General features: G+C 44.9%; 1 protein-coding gene across 1 annotated transcript; it reads right to left on the reverse strand.

Moving 5' to 3' along the window:
* Positions 1-5133: 5133 nt before the first annotated feature.
* Positions 5134-21314, reverse strand: GZF1 (GDNF inducible zinc finger protein 1). The gene is made up of 6 exons (XM_081906220.1): positions 21197-21314; positions 13188-14566; positions 10821-10915; positions 10290-10457; positions 8351-8508; positions 5134-5975 (listed from the first exon to the last, which is right to left on the reverse strand). The coding sequence occupies exons 1-6, from the start codon at positions 21212-21214 to the stop codon at positions 5625-5627; spliced, it is 2169 nt and encodes a 722-aa protein (XP_081762346.1). The 5' UTR covers positions 21215-21314; the 3' UTR covers positions 5134-5624.
* Between the last annotated feature and the right edge of the window lie 338 nt (positions 21315-21652).

Genomic DNA, 21652 nt, shown 5'->3' on the forward strand with positions numbered 1-21652 from the left:
TTTGGGATGGGGGCAGAGTTGCTGAGCTTTTTTCTGCAAAATCTCCAAAAATATTTTTACCCTTTGGGGGGGGGTGAGGGGAACACAAAACAAAAATACTTGGGATATGGAATGCCAAGACGCCATTTTCAACAGACAAATATCAGCTATGTCCAGGAAATTCCAGGTGTATGGCAGCCCTGAGTTAAGGTTTGGAGCAAATCAGTGCCCAGGTGGGGTTCCCTCCTCACAGAAAGACCAGCTGTAAATGTAATAAAATATATATGTAGATTTCTATTTTTCTTTCTCAGACAGACCTAATTGTTCTTTAAATTGTGGCACACCCCTTTTTCGACATGTCTCCCAAAACCACACTTTTCAGCTGCTACAGACTTCCGCGTGCAGGCACTGAACCATCATTTGTCTGTGTTGTGTTACTTGTTCAAATGTGCTTCTACCGGTCCTTGTTACGGTATTACCGCAAGACACACAAACCCCACACCAGTCTTGTTGTCTTCTGTGGGGCTTACTTTAAGTAAATGGCTCTCGTTCTGTGTGGGTAATATGCACACAAAAGCAAGTTCCTCCGTCTATTCAGTGCAGATCAAAACGCTGCCACATGAGGAACCTTCTTGTCCCTGTCCCCATCCAAACCTAAGGCTTCCCACGTTGCCTGAGGACTTAGTCAACGATCACATGGTCGGTGTAGTCAATTTTGTAGTGTCAGTCAGTGGTTGGGGGGCCAGTGGAGAGGCCTGCAGCTCCAACCCCTTCTCCCCAACCTGTGATTGATGCTAAGCCCATCAATTGTCTGCCTGATGGTGTGCAGAGAATTGACTCTTGGCCCAGCTTTCCAGGCTCGTGGTTTTCAGCTGCAGCTTCCTCTGTCTAGCTCAAGAAATGTTTCAAACGAAATTCCCCTCTGTTGCTTTAATCATCACAAGACTTCCTGCGATGGTAAGGAGCTATTTCTGATTTACCTGTATGTAAACATAGACCAACGGCCATCGTATGTTCATACGTACTATTGTGGTTTAGGAATCTATGAAACTATAGTGAATGTGTAACCGAAGATTCATTCATCGCTGATGTTGTAGAGGCACTGTAGGGTTGCTTTGTTTTGTAACAAGATGCAGAGAAATGGCAAAGCTTTGTCTTGTCTTTGCACTTGACTCAACAGCTGGAAAATACTACCATAATGGCTGCAGCCACCAGGGGGCTGGGTTTGGTCCTTAACTGACAGGGACTGTGGCTGGATATGAGGCTATCGGCTTTTTGTGTTGCTGTTTTATCATGAGAATTGTCATTAAAGAGTGTGTTGCCCACTGTAACAACAAAATGTGTGTGTTTTTATTCAGCCCCAACACCTGCTCAGTGAGTTTTCACCAGGGGCTACAAAACAAAAAAGGTTTATGTCCTTTATATCAGGGTTCGCAAACCTGTACCCACCCCTATTTACATTATAGAAGTTAGCTTTGGTGATCTGAAGTGTGATGTTTGTGACAGACTTATAGGTAAAGGTAAAGGGACCCCTGACCATTAGGTCCAGTCGTGACCGACTCTGTGGTTGCGGTGCTCATCTCGCTTTATTGGCCGAGGGAGCCGGGGTACAGCTTCCGGGTCATGTGGCCAGCATGACTAAGCCGCTTCTGGCGAACCAGAGCACCGCACGGAAACGCCGTTTACCTTCCTGCCGGAGCAGTACCTATTTACAGTGGTGCCTCGCAAGACGAAAAGAATCCGTTCCGCGAGTCTCTTCGTCTTGCGGTTTTTTCGTCTTGCGAAGCAAGCCCATTAGCGGCTTAGCTAATGATAAGCGGCTTAGCAGCTTGGGAAAAAGGGGGGGGGAGGAAAACCCCGCAGGAACTCGCAAGACATTTTCGTCTTGCGAAGCAAGCCCATAGGAAATTCGTTTTGCGAAGCACCTCCAAAACGGAAAACCCTTTCGTCTAGCGGGTTTTCCGTCTTGCGAGGCATTCGTCTTGCGGGGCACCACTGTATCTACTTGCACTCTGACGTGATTTCGAACTGCTAGGTTGGCAGGAGCAGGGACCGAGCAACGGGAGCTCACCCCGTTGCAGGGATTTGAACTGCTGACCTTCTGATCGGCAAGTCCTAGGCTGTGTGGTTTAACCCACAGCGCCACCCGCGTAAAAAGTAAAAGTAAGGTAAAGGACCTCTGGGCGGTTAAGCGCAGTCAAAGGTGACTATGGGGTTGCAGCACTCATCTCGCTTTCAGTACAAGGGAGCCAGTGTTTGCCCACAGCTTACCGGGGCATGAGGCCAGCATGACTAAACTGGTGCAATGGGACACCGTGACAGAAGCCAGAGAGCATGGAAACACCGTTTACCTTCCCGCCGCAGTGGTACCGATTTATCTACTTACACTGGTGTGCTTTCAGACTGCTAGGTTGGCAGGAGCTGGGACAGAGCAACGGGAGCTCACCCCATCGCGATGCTTGAATGGATAAGACCTTGTAGAACTGGTACAGGTGTTTAGGATTACTCTTCAACCTTTACAAACCTTTCCAGTTGGTGACACACTTTTTGGACATGCATCATTTCATGACACAGTAATTCAGTTTTACTAGCAAACTGGAGGTTAAACTAGGCCCTTACCATCCCTGGGAGGAGCTTGAGGAGTGTTTGTGCAACACACTTACACAAGCAGCCAACACACTAACGTGTCGCGACACAGAGTTTGGAAAGCTCTGCAGTTTAGCTAATCCATATTGATCCTGCTTCCGCGCACCTATATATACTGCATTATGTATTTATGTATCTTAATGGGGCTGAAATAGATCAGTTAAATACCTGCCTCATCCTGCACACACATTGCTCACTCCTGGATCACAGTAGAGAGATCATGATAGTCTTCAAGTAAAGTGTGTTTTCTCTCCCCAAAAAGAGTCACAACAAAGATAGTACTATTTGAAAAAAATCTTTTAATGGGGTTTACCAGTTCATACAAGTGAACCCACTTTCACATCTCTGTAGAGTAAAAATAAAAATCCCAACCTATATTTACTAACATAAGGATTTAAATATTTACTACAAATTCTTTTGTAATTGGTCGTTAAAATTCTAACGTCAAAATGGAGCACATGGATTACAAAATAAATATTTAAATATAAGCTCTTCCAGTCTTCCTAAAAAAGACCCCTTTTAGTGAATTAAAATAAACAAGGAGTAAATGGTAAAAAAAACTCCTACTAAGGGGTTTTACAAACAAAATTGATACAGTTGGACTGATCTTTTATTGCATTGCCTTTCAACAAGTAAAATATGAAAGCAGGATCCTAAGTTACCTGTTTGTGATACTTGTACCAAAGTTAGCCTAGATGTTTTCCCCCTCCGGGTGATTTTGAACAAAAACCATTCATTTTTTAAATGAAAAAAGCTTTAGAAAAGGCCAGGTGTGAATCCAGAGTATAACTTTGCTAAAACGTACAGCAACATGAAAAGGATCAGATCTTCTATAGGAGTAAATCAGCCTAGAAGAGTAAGTGACACAAAGCACTTTACACTGATAAACTGAGTCCATCGTTACCTTGAGAAATAATTTGCTGTTACATACTTGGATTACTTTTCTGAAACAAGTCTCTTCCTTTGGAAATAACAGTACTTTGTCACTACTAGTATTGTGAATGGGTGCAGGGCCAATCCTACAGGTAAGCCAGAGCAGGGAATACCATGACTTAAAAGGATCTGTTAAGCTCAGGCTTAATTTACCATTGCAATCATTCTTGAAAAGGAAAAATGCATCAAAATGAATCCATAAAGAGAGTGAAATCACAGCAGTTTGAAAGAAGTAGTTAACATTCTCAGTTGTGTTTTATAAAACCAAGTCCGGTTATAACACTGTCTAAGCTAAAACACACTGAACTTGATTTTATCTCAGGACACAGAGAGTGGTTGAAAAACTGATCCCATTAGCCAGTGCTTTAACGGGCTGGGTGACATATTCATAAATTACAATTACTCCTAACAGTTGCACTAGCAAGTTCTGCTGGAATCCAGTGGAATGTTGGAACTTAAATAAGTTTGGGATTTGGCACTTCATTTTTCCTGAATTTAAAAGTAAGAAGGCACAGTATTGATGTGTTTTTAGAAAAAACAAATTAATTCTTCTCCTTCAACCCTATGACAAGGAAAACAACATTTTTAAAGAAACATGTATTTCTTAAAATTTTGGCAGTTGCTTTGCTTTGACTTCCAACTATGTCCGCTAAAAGTGTACTCTCTTTTCATGCAACACATTTTGCAAAACCTTTAGAAGCTGAACTTGGAAATCAAGGAGCTTTGAAATGGCTCCTAGCCATTACTCTGAATGCCAGTTCAGGTTATAATTTTAATTTTCCAGTACATTCTGTAGCCTTTGGGACAAACATTATAGCAAGTACAAAAACAAGAAGCGTACTCACCCAGATAATGAAACCGTTGCCGGAAACCTGAACAAATAATATTATACCAGCTGTAGCACAAAGAGGAAGAGGACTGAGGAGCGACAACAGGTGACCTGCAGTCCCGCATTCATTACTTTGGAGCAATTTGTTGTAGAAGTACGCTGCCAATAAATTTATAAAGTGACAGAACTCCTTGTCTCGTGGCCAGCACACATATGTGGGGCACTGGGATCACAAGAGCTGGGGAAAATACTAAGGTCCTCTGGGCAATGAAGAGCAATTTAGAAATGCAACACTTTGTGATGGTCCTATCTGTACGGGGAATGTATGGAAATGGGGGTATATCTATAACAGAAGCTGAAGATGCATGTGTGGCTTTGGGTGTGTGTGCCTATGACAGAATAGACTGGTGAGACCATTAAAAGACAGCGAGTTTGTAGGTGGGGCTGAGGAGACAGGAAGGAGCACAGAGAAAAGCTTCACCAGGTACTTAGGAGGAAGGTTGGACCATAGAGTAACCTTAAAAAGCTTGTGAAATCCCTCCACAAATTCTGAACAAAATCCAGCAACGCTACTCTGAAATCCACTTCAGAGTTATGTAGAACAATCTATCTGACGAAGTACGGATTTAGCATACGAACTGCAGTGGAGCTCCAGCACTTTTACCAACCTGGTTTTCCAAACATTTCCCAAAATAACTTGTTCAAGAGCTTGAAAGAGCAGGGTCAGGCATGCCCCAATGTTTAAAAACAACACAGCACCAGAAAATTATTAAAACTGCATTTCATATTGGGCCCAGAGAGATTGCACTACACGATCTCACGTTCGTTTCCATACAATGTAAAATCAGTGTCGATTAAGAGATTTTAAACAACACCAGCACAGAACGAGTCTCCTTTCAGAGGGAAAACAATCTCTCCAAAGAAACCATTCTGCTGAAGGAAAGGAAAAATCTGGATTAAAACTTCGCTTTCCTGCACTGACTCTGTAATCTGAAATCTACTTCAAAATTACAGAAACAGCATACGAAAGAGAGAATAATTTTCTCTTTAACAAACGGGATGAGAGAAAATCCTTCAGTTGAAAGACAACTCGAGAAGTAATGGTTTTGAGAGAATCTAGGATATTAAGATCATCCACAGTAACCCTTTCTTCTTCTTTACACGGATCATGGATACTGTGTACTACAGTATTTCAGAGATTATCCCCAGCTGGAGTTTTCTTCTTTTGTAGCAACTGCTATTCTATAGTCACCAAGGTGTAAAGTGGAGGCTGAAATGAGTCCGTCTGGGTGTGCAACACTGTGAGATCATGCAAAGTTGTAGCTACGGCCGTTTCCGGAGACCCTGCAGCGCCCTTTGATTTGCAGTCTGTCACTGCGGACGATCCATTTTCATGCAGCGCAGTCATATTTCCTTGGATAGCCGTCAGACCCTGATAGTGCCCGTTTTCAGAGAACGACAGCAGCTTCTCGGAAATTTTGGAACGAGCCACGTTATAGTCTGCCTCTGTTTTATGGTCCTCATCCTTCTTAGACGCTCCTTCAACAACCACAAGGAAAGACTTCCAAGGTGTGTTTTTATCATGAATCTGGGGGAAAAAAACCACAAACATGCAAAATTCACCACTGGCACACATTACAGTCTACAGCACCTTCAATTTGCTCTGAATACTGATTCTTCTTCCTCTTATTTATTTAATTTCAATACCGCCCTATACCCAAAGGTCTCAGGGCGGTTCACATAAAATATCAAATACATAAAATCAAAACAACAACAATAACCCAATAACCCTTCCCCCCCAAAAGAGCCAGCATTTTTAAAAAAGGTATAAGATGTAGAATCATGGGTAGACAAACTAAGGCCCAAGGGCCGGATCTGGCCCAATCGCCTTCTAAATCTGGCCCATGGACAGTCTGAGCAACAATGTGTTTTTAGATGAGTAGAATGTGTGCTTTTATTTAAAGTGGGTTATTTGTGGGGCATAGGATTTTGTTCATCCCCCCCCCAAAAAAAATATAGTCCGGCACCCCACAAGGTCTGAAGGACAGTGGAACGGCCCCCTGCTGAAAAAGTTTGCTGACCCTTGATGCAGATCAAGTCAGGCAAAGGACTGGTTAAAAAGGAACATTTTTGTCTGGCACCTAAAGATGTATAGTGAAGGCACCAGGCAAACCTCCCTGGGGAGAGCATTCCATAGACGGGGAGCCACTGCAGAGAAGGCCCGTTTTCATGTTGCCACCCTCCAAACCTCTCGAGGAGGAGGCACACAAAGAAGGGCCTCAGAAGATGATCTCAGGGTCTGGGTAGGTTCATATGGAAAGAGGCAGTCCTTGAGGTATTGTGGTCCTGAGCCGCTTCTCAAACTGCTGTCTAAGCATTCAGAGCCCACACTCCACAGGACTCAGGCAGGGAGGCAGCTGCCTCTGCAACTCCAACAAAGTTGGGAGGCGTTTCAGACTTATTTTATTTTTGTTTATTTTATCTAAAACTGCACATGCCATTTCTTGGTCTGCTATAGCATTATAAAAAGGTAAAGGGACACCTGACCATTAGGTCCAGTCGTGGCCGACTCTGGGGTTGCAGCGCTCATCTCGCTTTATTGGCCGAGGAAGCCGGCGTACAGCTTCCGGGTCATGTGGCCAGCATGACTAAGCCGCTTCTGATGAACCAGAGCAGCGCACGGAAATGCCGTTTACCTTCCCACCGGAGTGGTACCTATTTATCTACTTGCACTTTGACGTGCTTTCGAACTGCTAAGTTGGCAGGAGCAGGGACCGAGCAATGGGAGCTCACCCCGTCAGGGGATTCAAACCGCCAACCTTCTGATTGGCAAGTCCTAGGCTCTGTGGTTTAACCCACAGTGCCACCTGCGTCCCTCCCTATAGCATTATAGGACCCTTGCAAATTCATATTCAGCAATGAGGGGAAACCCAGCCAAATGGGCAGGGTACAAATAAATTATTACAATTATAAATTATTATTATTACTAGCTCCAACAACCTAAACCTGTTTCTCTTATAAACAATGGCTGGGAGCAATTAAAATGTAGGCTGAATAGAGGATGTAGCCTTCCCAAGTTATGAAGTAGTGAGAGATTTTTTTAAAAAAAACACAAGTACAAGAAGAGTTCATAATAAGATCAAAAATGCAAGACCAAACCTGCATTTTCTCATTACATATTAGTAATTTGTTTTCAGTGTTTAATAAAGGCAAGGAACAGCTTTTGGGCTTTCTGGTTGCGCAAATTAGAGTGTACAACTGAGGCCCTAATAGGAATCACTTCCCAGCTGCATGAGTACCATGGAAAAACTGACACGCACATGGGCAAGTACCACAGGCATGTTCAGGTATTTGCTTGAATGTGTCAATGCTGAAACTCTGCAGGGGCACAGAGGCCAAGGCATTCATGAAATCTGATTTGGTAGCCATCTCCAACACCCCATACTCAATAATTCAATTCTTAAATGCAGGAAAATGGGAACGTCCCTAGTTTAGGATTAGCCAAAGGACGTTTCTGCTCACTCCCTATGCATAAAACAGCCAGCATCTATGGCTCTAATTCAGGCTTCCTCAAACTCGGCCCTCCAGATGTTTTGAGACTACAATTCCCATCATCCCTGACCACTAGCCCTGCTAGCTAGGGATCATGGGAGTTGTAGGCCTGGAGGGCCAAGTTTGAGGACACCTGCCCCAATTCAATGCTCCAACTTCAGGTGGGGCCATGCTATGTGGGGTTTACACAATGTTTTCCATCTCTGCTAGTAACTACCACATTTACATCGGGGATAGAGAACCTCTGGCCTTCTAGGTGCTGTGGGACTCAAACCATTCACCAGCTGTAGCCAGCATGACCCAACAGCCTGGGATGATGGGAGTTGTAGTCAGCAACATCTGGAGGGCTAAACCTGCCGCACCCTTAAGTTACGTGGCTTGTTAGGAAACAGAAAATCAAAATTTCCTTACAGAGGTGTGCCGCCGAAGAGTAGATTTGTCAGTAAATGTCCGGCCACAAGCGTTGCACATGAACGGTTTCTCTCCTGTGTGAATCCGATGATGGCGTTGCAGGGCGTTGAGCTGGGTGAACTGTTTGCCGCACTGATCGCAACAGTAGGGACGCTCACCTATAAGCAGAGCACATGGTTACTATTGCTATTTGACTGCATGCAAAAGGGCAGCTCTTGCAGACTCTTGACAGCAACCAAGTGAAGGAAGAAACCAGTAAGGAGCACCTGCAAGATCTCCACCTTTGTAGCTGCACCAAATACAACTTAAGATCAGCAAGAATACAATGACCTCAAGAGTACAAGTCAGAACTTCTGATGATAGGAATGGTGTCATAAACTTCAATTGTGTATTCCCAACTTAACACTGAACTGATCTGAAAATGGGATAAAATATTTTCATGCTTATATATTAATAAAAGCACTTCTGGAATCAATTATACTTTGTTTTCTAAATCTATCTACACCAAACATAAAGAAGGCTGATCGCCGAAGAATTGATGCTTTTGAATTATGGTGCTGGAGGAGACTCTTGAGAGTCCCATGGACTGCAAGAAGATCAAACCTATCCATTCTGAAGGAAATCAGCCCTGAGTGCTCACTGGAAGGACAGATCCTGAAGCTGAGGCTCCAATACTTGGGCCACCTCGTGAGAAGAGAAGACTCCCTGGAAAAGACCCTGATGTTGGGAAAGATGGAGGGCACAAGGAGAAGGGGATGACAGAGGATGAGATGGTTGGACAGTGTTCTCGAAGCTACCAGCATGAGTTTGACCAAACTGCGGGAGGCAGTGGAAGACAGGAGTGCCTGGTGTGCTCTGGTCCATGGGGTCATGAAGATTCGGACACGACTAAACGACTAAACAACAACAACAACACACCAAACAGACAGTTATTCTGGCCTCCAGCAGAAATTGCTGTCAGATACGTTTGTAAAATGAACGGCATTATTATACTTTATTTGTGAAGTGCCTGTGAGATTGCTCAATACACATAGGACGACAAGCCCCACTGAGCAGGGTTACAGTCTAATTTAAACTAAAAATAACGCTAGAAATTTAGAGGTCAAGAATGATGAAACACCTGACCAAAAAACAAATCTGAGTGCAAGAGAATGACTGAGCCAGGGGGTGTATTTCAGCAGAGATCTGTTATAATCCTTTCTCGAATCAGCTTTTGCCATATGTTTTTTAAAACAGAATCACCAGCAAAACTAAACGTTTGTACAGTGGTACCTGAGGTTACATACGCTTCAGGTTACAGACTCCGCTAACCCAGAAATAGTGCTTCAGGTTAAGAACTTTGCTTCAGGATAAGAACAGAAATCGTGCTCTGGTGGAGCGGCAGCAGCAGAAGGCCCCATTAGCTAAAGTGGTGCTTCAGGTTAAGAACAGTTTCAGGTTAAGTATGGACCTCCGGAATGAATTAAGTACTTAACCCAAGGTACCACTGTATACAGCGAACTGGTAAGAGCCCCTAAAAGTTAAAGAGATCCCTAACCATTAGGTCCAGTCGTGACAGACTCGGGCTGCGACGCTCATCTCGCTTTATTAGCCGAGGGAGCCGGCGTACAGCTTCCGGGTCATGTGGCCAGCATGACTAAGCTGCTTCAGGCAAACCAGAGCAGCGCACAGAAACTCTGTCTACCTTCCCGCCAGAGTGGTGCCTATTTATCTATTTGCACTTTGACGTGCTTTCGAACTGCTAGGTTGGCAGGAGCAGGGACCGAGCAACGGGAGCTCACCCTGTTGCAGGGATTCGAACCACCGACCTTCTGATCGGCAAGTCCTAGGCTCTGTGGTTTAACCCACAGCGCCACCCGCGTCCCTTTAGTCCACACCAAAATTTTGCAAACAGGAGGCTCCCCGTCCCGCCCTCAGCTTGACCCTTTTGCCTTCCTACCTGTATGAACCTTTATGTGCTGATACAGTGAATTCCTCTGTGCAAATGTTCGGAAGCAAACTTCACATTTAAATGGCTTGGACCCCGTGTGGATTCGGTTGTGGTGTTTCAGATACTCCTTAGAGGCAAAGCTCTTCCCACACGTTTCACACATGAAAGGTCGTTCCCCTAGAGGACACAATAAAGGTGAAGAGGTTAGTTTAAGCCACTAACAATAAGATTTGGAACAAGGATATGGATCGAAAGAGTAAAGATACACTTCAACCAAACAGTGCATTGGCAGTTTTAACTCTCCCCTCACCTCTTTTTAACAGCTACTGGTCCAGCAATAACTGTCTAAGGAGATGCATTGCACCAGTGTAGCATCACAGAATAAACCTGCAACACTTTGGAGTGAAGACAGAAACTGCGCACCTGTCCCAAATTACTTGCTCTTTGGGATCAATGTGGCCAAACTCTCAGATGTACAGGAAATCAGGCACACTGAGTGAAAGAATACAAAGCAACAAAAAAAAAGCAATACTTTTATACCTGTGTGGCATCTTTTATGATAGATCAGCATGTGATTCTGCGTGAATTTTGCTCCACAATCGCCACAAACGAAAGGCTTTTCACCAGTATGGATTCTGAAATGAGAAAATAATACAAATCAACACAACTACAGCACTACATCATAGTCTCTTGTTCTGCTTCTTCTAACTAGTGGTGGGCACTTTCTTTCTTGAGGTTGTCTTTGCCTATCCATGGATGGATGGGACTTTTTCTCTCTCCCCTGCCCCCCCGGAAGCCAAGTGCACAGCATATACTAGTGTATGGGGCTCCCAGCTGAACAAAAGCAGTCTCCTGCATGTTTGTTGTCTTTTGGGCCCAGGCAGCAATTATGGTAAGGCAATGGCAAGTAAGGTAAAATAAAAGCAGAACCAAAAAATTAGATGCTTTAAAACCAAAAAGCTGCCATTTTCAGATACTATTTGTACTTACTTATACTAAATAATGTCTTTTTTCTTGTTTTGTGTAAAGCTACCTGCAATCTTAGATCAACAGGAACGACAACATATTTCCAGTAAAACTGGATCCCCAGGGGTGGGGAGAGGGATCCAAAAGTGTTTCCCTGGATCACAAATATTTTGGCTTTCAAAACCGTGTGTGCAGAGGAGAGAGATGTTTTGCTTGTGGATGCTTTAGAACAGTTACCTTTTGGATTTCATTGCCTCAACTTAAAACACTAACACATATAAAATTAATCACAAGCTATGTCCTTACCTGCATACCCTATTTTTTTTTTCCTGCTGGGACCAAACACTGCTCTACAATGGTTTATATTCCTGGCTCCTCAAGGAGGCAGAAGAATTCTTCAACATACCAAAAGATGGGGTAGAGATCACCCTCCCTCTACAAGCCCGTACAGTTTTTACAAAACATACCACTAAAAATATTACTGTTGCATGATGCACGATAACAATGAAGGAACTTCACCCCCTAATCAAACATGAATTCCATCCCAAATATCTGAACCAAGAATTGAACCTGAAGTATCTAGGGGCCCTGCAAGCCCATAGTTTCTTTTCTGTGTTTTATAGAGACTACCCATCCCACAGATACACACACACAAAAGATATTTTACAGCAGCTTCTATCTAAAAAGAAAGGTAAGTCATAGGGAAGGACTCAATTCCTCACTCTGCAGGTTTCAAAAGCTGTTCCACAGTGGGGAGAATTGAAAGCAGTGAAAGCCCATCTAGTGAACAATAATAGAATCAAAGAATTCAAAGTCCTTGTCTTGCAAAGAAGTGCCACTTCTACTACTGGAGATTTGAGACCGCAAAGGTCCCTGTGGCTCTTTCCTTGATGTTGCAGGGCATTGAAAGTAGCCCTGAGAAAGCTTCAGGAGACCTTTGGCTTTCATCAAGAGAAAATATTTGCCCATGACATTGCCAGCTGAAGAACACACATGCCGTTGAATTTTTCACAGGGCAAACTGACCCATCAACAGCGATAAAGTTTTGCTGTCAAGCCTATCACAAAAAGTTTCAGAAGATGAGTGGGAGAAAGAGAGGTACTGTCTGGAACCAAAGGATTATGCTACTGTTTGTGCTCAAGTAACACCTGAAACAATGACTGCAGAATTCAATTTCAATTCTCAGAACTTGCCACCTCCCATTGAATTTGAATGCTCTATATGTGGAGGTAGAAAACATTCAAGTTACCATTATTATTCCCAAGGACTCATATCATGAAGCACTGTAATGTGTTTTATCCAAATTAGCTGGCAAAAGTCAGACTGGAATGTTTGAAGTCTTTTTTGCCACTTGTTTTAACTACAATTCTGAGTATCGGTGTGATGAAATCAAGACTATAAACTTCCCCAGTTCTCCTATAAAGGCTTAATTTACTCCCAACTCTTTTAAAGGCAATTCAATAGGAGCCTGAGCCTGTGATTTGCTGCCATCTGCACGACAGTCTCAAACTTTTTCTTCAAAAGCAAAGAGCAAACACTACCAAACATTTCACGAGCACCGTATTTTTCGCTCTATAAGACGCACCAGACCACAAGACGCACCTAGTTTTTGGAAGAGGAAAACAAGAAAAAAAATATGCTGAATCTCAGAAGCCAGAACAGCAAGAGGGATCGCTGCGTAGTAAAAGCAGCAATCCCTCTTGCTGTTCTGGCTTCTGGGATAGCTGCGCAGCCTGCATTCGCTCCATAAGACGCACACACATTTCCCCTTACTTTTTAGGAGGGGAAAAGTGAGTCTTATAGAGCAAAAAATACGGTAAACTCTACTCATAAAACCCTGCTTTCTTATTTGACCACCGGCAAGCAGCCTTGGAGGAACGCTACCTTTTCCTTTCTTTGCCCAGAGATTTAACTAATAAGGCCAGTTAAGTGTGTTCATACCTCATGTGTGTTTTAAGTGCCGAAGGCTGAGAAAACTTAGCCTCACACTCTGTGCACCCATAAGGCTTGTCGCCTGTATGTGTCCTTTCATGAAGCCGCAAGGCCGTTTTGGAGCTCAAACCCTTTCCACATTGTAGGCAGTGATGACGTTCCCCACCACCCTCATGAACCTGCAGAATGTGCCTCTTGACGTCCTTCTTCCTCTTGAACTTCTTACCACAGAGCTCGCAAGGGAAGTGGCGCTCGCTGCTGTGGACGTGGCGCTCGTGGCTTTTGAGGTTGCACCGGTTGGCAAAAGTCTGGCTGCAGGTTTCGCAACGGTAAATGACCTCGGCCGCGATCCCGTGGCTGTGCCTGATGTGCTTCAGAAAGCTCTTCTCGTACAGGAACTCTCTCTCGCAGGTGCTGCAGGTAAAGTTGCCGCCACGGTTCTTTTTATCGTCCTCCAATTTGGTCAGGTTTTCCTCCAGGTCGTCGGCGCCATCGCACCCTTTGCTTTCAGATTTCACGACGCTCACCACTTGTCCTTTCTCCTCTGCGTCTTCATCTTTCTTCTCCTCCCCTTCCTTGTGGATGCCGTGGCCTTTGGAGAGCCGACTCTCCTCAGCCACAGCCTCCGCGTACTTTTGCTGCTCTCGAAGGCGCCTCGTGTACTTTTTCTTGGGGATCTCTACAAACACCTTCCGGCCAGCCAGTCTTCCGCTGGCTCTCCTGATCTTGGCGCAGGACGCCTTCAAGGCTTCTTTCTTCTTGTCTAACTTCTCCTTTAATTTAGTGGCGGGAGCCACAAGGCCCTCGCCGTCCCTGGGTCTGCCGAGAGGAGAATCCGCAACACGGTCCGTGTTGTCCCCCGGCGTCTCAGTGACTGCCCTTGGCTCCAGCAAGCTGCCTGGCTGGGAACCGCTGTCCTCCGCCGCGTCCTGCGACTCGGAAAAATTCTGCAACTCCAACAACACCGATTCGAGCATCTGCTTCTTGAGCTGAAAGCAGGTTTCCGACAAGTCCAAGCACTTGAGCTTCTCGGCCATTTCCAGCATGCGTTGAACCCGATCTTCTTCAACCTCTACCCTGGCAGTATATACAAACTCAAGAAAAGATGCAAAGTCCGCTACCTGGACCTCGTTCAAGAGTACATTTGTCCTTAGTCCGTCCATGCACTTTTCATTTAGAAACACCTCTTTAAAAAACTTGCTGGTTGCTGCCAGGACAGCTTTGTGAGCAACAAAGTCTGCCTTGACCCCTTGATATTCCACGCTGACAGTCACATCACAAAGGTGTCCTAGGAGACGCAGCTGCTGCATTTCATTTAGAAGGTTGATGGGTGAGGATTTGGATTCCAAGAGAACAGCATTACTGGGCATCTTCTTCCTTTCCGAAACCTATGAAGAACATAACCGCACGTTAATTGCCTGCCGGGAAAAGGAAATCAAAGGTAATGGGAAATGAATACCCTAATTATCATTTAAATGACAAAATAATCCTGCTCTGTAAAAACTATAAAGCACAAAGAACTCTCTCCATTACTGTAAGCTGGACTGTGTGGATCTAGCATTTTTCATTAATAGCAAGAGTTCAAAAACGTTGGCATAATAGGCAGGTTTTTTATTTAGTTAGTTCTATTTTATTATATATATTATACTACTTACTGTAATAAACATAAGCAGTTTACATAAAAACACGATGACCTTCAGTAATACAGTGGTACCTCGGGTTACATATGCTTCAGGTTACATACGCTTCAGGTTACAGACTCTGCTAACCCAGAAATAGTACCTCGGGTTAAGAACTTAGCTTCAGGATAAGAACAGAAATCGTGCAGCGACAGTGCAGCGGCAGCAGGAGGCCCCATTAGCTAAAGTGGTGCTTCAGGTTAAGAACAGTTTCAGGTTAAGAACAGACCTCCGGAATGAATTAAGTACTTAACCAGAGGTACCACTGTACAGTCAAACCTCGGTTCCCAAGCGCCTCTGTTATCGTACGTTCCAGCTCCCAAATGCCGGAAACCCGGAAGTAACTGCTCTGGTTTTTGAAAGATTTTTGGAAACCGAATGTCCGATGCCGCTTCCGTTTTGAGTTTCTCTATTGTATTGAGGCTTCTGCTTTCAGTTTTTGAACATTTCGGAAGTCAAATCATCTTCCGAAATGGATTACATTTGACAACCAACGTTTGACTGTATTTCTTAACTAGGCAATATCTAGCAGGGTGGGGGAAGCTTTCGGCCTTTTCCACCCAACCCTCCCCCATGTCCCTGCTAATGAAAAATAGTAATATTTTAGCCTCTTATATATTTGGAAGGAAAGATATTCAGTTTTTTCTGATCCTTTAGCAAGGGTCCATAAATTCTGATTTTACTTGTTAGCCACTGACTCCTCGCTTTGCAGAGTTCTGCGGCCAATGCAAAGAACCCGGGGAAGTAGAGGGCGGTATTACTCTTACGCTGGGTTTCCCTTCCCCTTCCTATTGCTCTCTAGTGCAGGTGCTTCATGCAAAAACCCAACATTAAGCAGAAGAGAAAACAGCACAGCACTCCGCTGAGAATTCACTCCAAAAGGAGGGTACCTTTTATCATATGTGATGGACCTGTCCCAAGGTGAAAGACTTCTCGGAGAAGATTTATAATGAGTTGGAAAAAATGTTGAAATATACATTTGTTAAGAAACCAGAGGCCTTTCTTCTTGGAATAATAGGTTTGGAATTGCCAAAAAAAGATGTTAGACTGTTTTTGTATGCCACAACTGCAGCTCGAATTTTATTAGCCATAAATTGGAAAACAGAGGAAACAGTGGAGGAATTTGCAGATGAAGATGATGGTCTTTTCAGAGCTAGCCAACCTGACCAGTAGAATCCGTGACCAGAAGGAGGAGCAGGAAGAAATTCAAAGACTATTTATCTAAATATGCTAAGATAAATTAAATAGAAACACTTGCAAAATAACAGATAGGCTAAGGATTTAAATATGTTAAATTTCAAAACAATATGTTTAAAGTTAAGATGAAAAGAGACAAAGATGTTAAGGAGTAAGTTAATTTTATGAGAAACTGTTTTGGAAAACTGTTACAATGATATATAATGGAATTCAGTCAAGGGAATTTGAGGAAGTCATTTTACTATGATATTAACATTGGACTAAGTTTAGTTATGATTTGTGTTTGTTTGTTTGTTTAAAAATGTGGAAAATCAATAACATTTTTGAAAAAAAGAAAGAAAGAGAATTCACTCCACTGCCTTCTCTGTGTTGGCATGCCAACCATGGAATAATACCCTCCCATGAGAAGGACATAGAACCAATGCAATACAGTGGTGCCTCGCAAGACGAAATTAATTCGTTCCGCAAGTCTCTTCGTCTTGCGAGTTTTTCGTCTTGCGATGCACGGTTTTCCATAGGAATGCATTGAAAATCAATTAATGCGTTCCTATGGAAAACGCCTTCCCCCGACCTCTTCTGGCGGGCGGCATTTTAAAATCGCCTGGGACAGCGGAGGACTTCTCCGCTGTCCGGGGCGATTTAAAAGCCCCTGGGAAGGCAGGCAGGGGGGACAAAGGCTTTCTCGCCCGGCCGCCCGGCTTCGGGACATCGTTCCGATGCCGGGCGGCGGGGGGAGGCTTTCTCGCCCGGCCGCCCGGCTTCGGGACATCGTTCCGATGCCAGGCGGCTGGGGGAGGCGTTCCTGCCCCACCGCCCGGCATCGGGACGATGCCCCGAAGCCGGGCGGCTGGGGGAGGCGTTCCTGCCCCACCGCCCGGCATCGGGACGATGCCCCGAAGCCGGGCGGCTGGGGGAGGCGTTCCTGCCCCACCGCCCGGCATCGGGACGATGCCCCGAAGCCGGGCGGCTGGGGGAGGCGTTCCTGCCCCACCGCCCGGCATCGGGACGATGCCCCGAAGCCGGGCGGCGGGGGGAGGCGTTCCTGCCCCACCGCCCGGCATCGGGACGATGCCCCGAAGCCGGGCGGCGGGGGGAGGCCTTTCGCCCCCGCCGGCCTTCCTGGACCTCTTCTGAAGTCCGGAGGGGGGGGGGAAGGCTTTGCTCCCCACCGCCAGCATTTAAAAAAAGGTCCCCGAGATTTCCCTATGGGCTTTCGTCTTGCGATGCAAGCCCATAGGGAAAATCGTCTAGCGAAGCGTCGCAAAAACCGAAAAACCCTTTTGTCTTGCGGGTTTTTCGTCTTGCGAGGCATTCGTCTTGCGGGGCACCACTGTATTGGGTTTCAGCGCCAGGCAAAAACTTTTTTCTATGCCAAGGCATTTTAGATTATTATATTTTTAGATGGTTGACTAGCTTTATCCGTCTATTTTTGCCGCATTGTTACGTCTGTGTTATTCATTTCTGGATAAAGTGCAATTTATACATTTTTAATATAAAGCAATTAATGTAGGGATTTCAGACTTGCTAATCAGTTAAAAATACATTGCAATCTTCATAGTCCACTGATGCATTTTATATTTACAAATCAAGAGCACTTACTTGGGATCTCTAAATAATTAACATATAGCTAATCTCTGCTCTGCGATCTTGAAGGCACTCCTGCTTAAGAACGTAAATAAGCTCATCTTAGCAAGAATATCAGCAATATGGATGAGCCACATTTTAACTTCTGCTCCAATACAAGCACATCCAGTAGAATGAAAAAAGCATCAATATTATGTTCAGAAGCACAGAAGAAGGCTAAATAAAGGTACAATTTAGAGCATGCAATAACAGCATGTTGTTAGCTTTTAGGATGATTTTGTGTTTTTATTGGTTTGCTGTTAGTTGCCCTGAGCAATGTAAAAGCATTAGAAGGGATGGGTACAAATCTGCTAATAAATAATAATAAAACTTTCAGCTGAGCTTCTTATCCTTCGCTTTTAATTGACTTCATGCTTCTAGGCACCCTTTTTCAGCTGTCAGTTTTACATCGGTGTTATTGTGTCAACCACACACGCCAATTCCCTATTCAAAGAAATGACTAGGTCTTCAGTAAAGCAGCTGGTCATAGCAGCCGAAGTTATCTGTAGGGTTGATATGAAGCCAGCAAGATCCATCAGCTGTTGGGGGAAGAGCAGCTTAACATGCTGGCTAGCAAAGAATGAGTCACCAGTAACAAAGGAGGCATCATTAATTCCCTCCCCCATCACCTCCTTCCTAACCATTGTAGAAATCATATCAGTGTGTGGCCTCCTTTGCTTATTTGGCCAAAAACACTGTGGAACTGTCATGACAGCCATAGAAGTCCTGAGATGCAGCAATTAGGGAACTTCAGTGTTCCTGACATGGTAAAACAAGAGACACATGCAATGCACACCTTGGCTTAAGAAATAAAGCAATGCGTCTAGTAAATGCTACCTTGCCTTAGGAATCCACATAAATGATCAGTCATGTATTTTTGTCTTTGACAATCTCAGTGGCACTTCTTTCCCCATCTCTGGACAGCGGTTCTGTTGGAATATCTACCGTGGTGCACCAAACTAAGAATCAAAGATCCATTCCATCTTTATTTGTATCCTGGGGTGGGGCAATAATTGCTCGAGATACTTATGCCTCCTGAAATTTCATCCATAGCAGTCTGGCTGTTTCTTAAAAGACAAAAAATGAAGATCACAGAGCCATGTTCACACCCTGAAGGATATGTTGTTGAGACTGCACAAATGATAGAATTGTGGCTATTAAAAGGAGGCAGAGTTTTCTCTAGATTAGTGGATCATGAGCTTATTTTTTTCCACAGATCACTGGAGGGTGGGGTTTCTCAGTGGACTGCTTAATAAACATTTTTTGTTCTATAAATCAAAACACATACCTAACTCAGCTTGTATTTTAATAATTGTAGTCTTGCCTTTCTAATGTGATGGATAAAGAAATATAAAACATATTCCTTCAGCTACCAGTACCATAGTCAAAGCTATTATGAAAAAATCACAGGCCCTGGATCAGGGCCCTGTTTTAAAACCAGACCCTGGTCAAATGCGGGAGAAATCAGTGCACAGCCAAGTACGGATATTCCCAACTGTTCCACAACCTTTCTGCAGACCAGTTGAATAGATCTTGTAGACCACCAGTCATCTAAGGAAAACGGTTTCAGCACCTCTGTTCTAGGTAAGGCAGGCTGGAGCTGACACTGATAACTACTGAACATACTAGCAGTGACAAAATCTGCTTATGCACAGCACAAAATTCTAACTAAACCTCTTCCCCCGCCAGCCAGCATTCAAATATCTTCCCCCACATCCGATCCTGATAGCTTCCTATTCACTACAGGATTTTCCACCCTGGCTAATGTTAGAAATTAGCCAGATGCCAAATGTGCTTTGCGACTGGCACGGGTCCAACTGCAACCAGTTGGAGATCTCTGGATGCCAGTTTGGCGACTGACATCTCCATCTGGCTGGGCCCTCCAGCTTTCTTAAGCAGAAGAGCTTATTTGTTGCCTTTTCCTCCAAACAGGACATGGTTTACCCTCCTCAGTTAATTCCTACAGGGACCCTGTGAAGTAGGTTAAGATACTGTGACTGACCCAAGGTGCGCTTCATGACTGAGTGGGGATTTGAACCCCAATCTCCCAGGTCCTAGTCTGACACTCAAACCACTACACCACACTGGCTTCCTAGAGTACTTCTGCTAAGAGACAGCCATATAAATTAAGTGGTAAATAAATATGGAGAAAGCAAAATGTCACTTAAGAGAAGGGTCTCAAATATTTTCCTTGACTTTGTTTTACTCTGGATTGTTTTATCTGATGTTTCAATGTGTTGCAAACACCTTTGAGATTTTTCTTTAAAATACATAAGGGTATAGAAATAAAATACCGGTAATCATCATAACAAACTCCATTGGTAGTTGGGAAATGGCACGTAGACATACCATTGTGGCTACCGTCACCTAGGTTTGAAGTGCCGTTTGGTGATTAGCTTATATACCTGAGTTTCTGGGACGCGGGTGGCAGTGTGGGTTAAACCACAGAGCCTAGGACTTGCCGATCAGAAGGCCAGCGGTTCGAATCCCCGCGACGGGGTGAGCTCCTGTTGCTCGGTCCCTGCTCCTGCCAACCTAGCAGTTCGAAAGCACGTCAAAGTGCAAGTAGATAAATAGGTACCACTCAGGAGGGAAGGTAAACGGCGTTTCCGTGTACTGCTCTGGTTCGCCAGAAACGGCTTAGTCATGCGGGCCACATGACCCGGAAGCTGTACGCCGGCTCCCTTGGCCAATAAAGCGAGATGAGCGCTGCAACCCCAGAGTCGGTCACAACTGGACCTAATGGTCAGGAGTACCTTTACCTGAGTGTTCCCACCTCATGCTGTACAAATAGCAAAATTGATTCCCTTAGAAATATCATGTTTCATGATCTTTTAATTCCTGTTTTTCCTATTTTCTTTGGGGTGCATATAATTTTTAAAAATCTGTAACCTGCCCTGGGGTCAGGGAAGCCAGGGTATAATTAAATACATGATAACCATATATAGGGACATGGTTGGCGCCACAATCCCAGAGTCGGTCACGACTGGACCTAATGGTCAGGGGTCCCTTTACCTTTAACCATATAAGAAAGCTGCCTTTCAAGTTGATGGATGGATTTTTTAACAAAAGCTACCCCGTCTTTCCCCCTGGTCCTCAGATCCACCCCCTCCTCCTTGGGAAACACCCTACCTGGCCAAACCACCATCACCCTCCCCCCACCTTGGCTCACCTGGCCCCCACCCCCTCCCTTGCAACGCATCCTATAGCCACCCAGGGGTCGTGCCCCCAAACCCCACCTTCCCCACCCACCATAGCCAAGCCCTGCCTTCAGACCCCTCTGAAGCATCCCAGAGGGACGTGGTCGGTCGGTCGGGGGGTCTACACTTCCCTTCCTCCCCCCACCCCATAAGTCACCCACAAACCCATCCTCGCTCCCCACGGGGCTGTGCTGCTGCCCCCCGACCCCCAGGCACGACCCCCTTCCTTCTCCCCTAGGGACCACCCCTCCCCACGCCGGCAGGCCGGGTTCAAAGTCTTTCTCCACCCACCCCCCAAACCCTCCCCATAGGCACCGACCTGGCCGCTCAGCGCCATCTTCCACGGCGGGTCAGGGCGACGCCGAGAGGAGGCGGAGCGAGGGGGAACGCCAGGCGGGCAGGAAGGGAAGGGGAGGCGGACGCGGTTGCCGGGGGAAGGCTTTGCGCGGGGCACCGCGGAGGGATGAGGCGGGGACACCTCTGGTTGGTGTTCGCTCTAGGGAAAAGGCCTTTGGAGGCCGAGATGGGGCGGAAGGAGGAGGCGGGGACAGGATTGGGGGAGGCTTGGGAAACGGAGGCAGAGGAGAGATATTGCGGGATTGTGGGGGGAGAGAATAATAATAATGCAGCTCAAACTGATAAATAAAATAATAATAATGCAGCTAAAACGGATATAATACAAAATAAAATAAATAATAATAATGATCCAGTTAAAACCAATATAATAAAAATAATGATCCAGCTAAAATCAATAAACTATAATAATAATAATAAT

Source organism: Podarcis melisellensis (assembly GCF_964234715.1).
Source record: "Podarcis melisellensis genome assembly, chromosome: 3".
NCBI lineage: Eukaryota > Metazoa > Chordata > Lepidosauria > Squamata > Lacertidae > Podarcis > Podarcis melisellensis.

Bases quoted from the DNA above. Each gene is read 5' to 3' on its own strand.
- GZF1 (XM_081906220.1), bottom strand. The intron at 10,458-10,820 runs GTATAAAAGTAT...TGTGTCCTCTAG, and splicing joins TCATAAAAGATGCCACACAG to GGGAACGACCTTTCATGTGT. The intron at 5,976-8,350 runs GTAAGGAAATTT...TTTTTCCCCCAG, and splicing joins CTCTTCGGCGGCACACCTCT to ATTCATGATAAAAACACACC.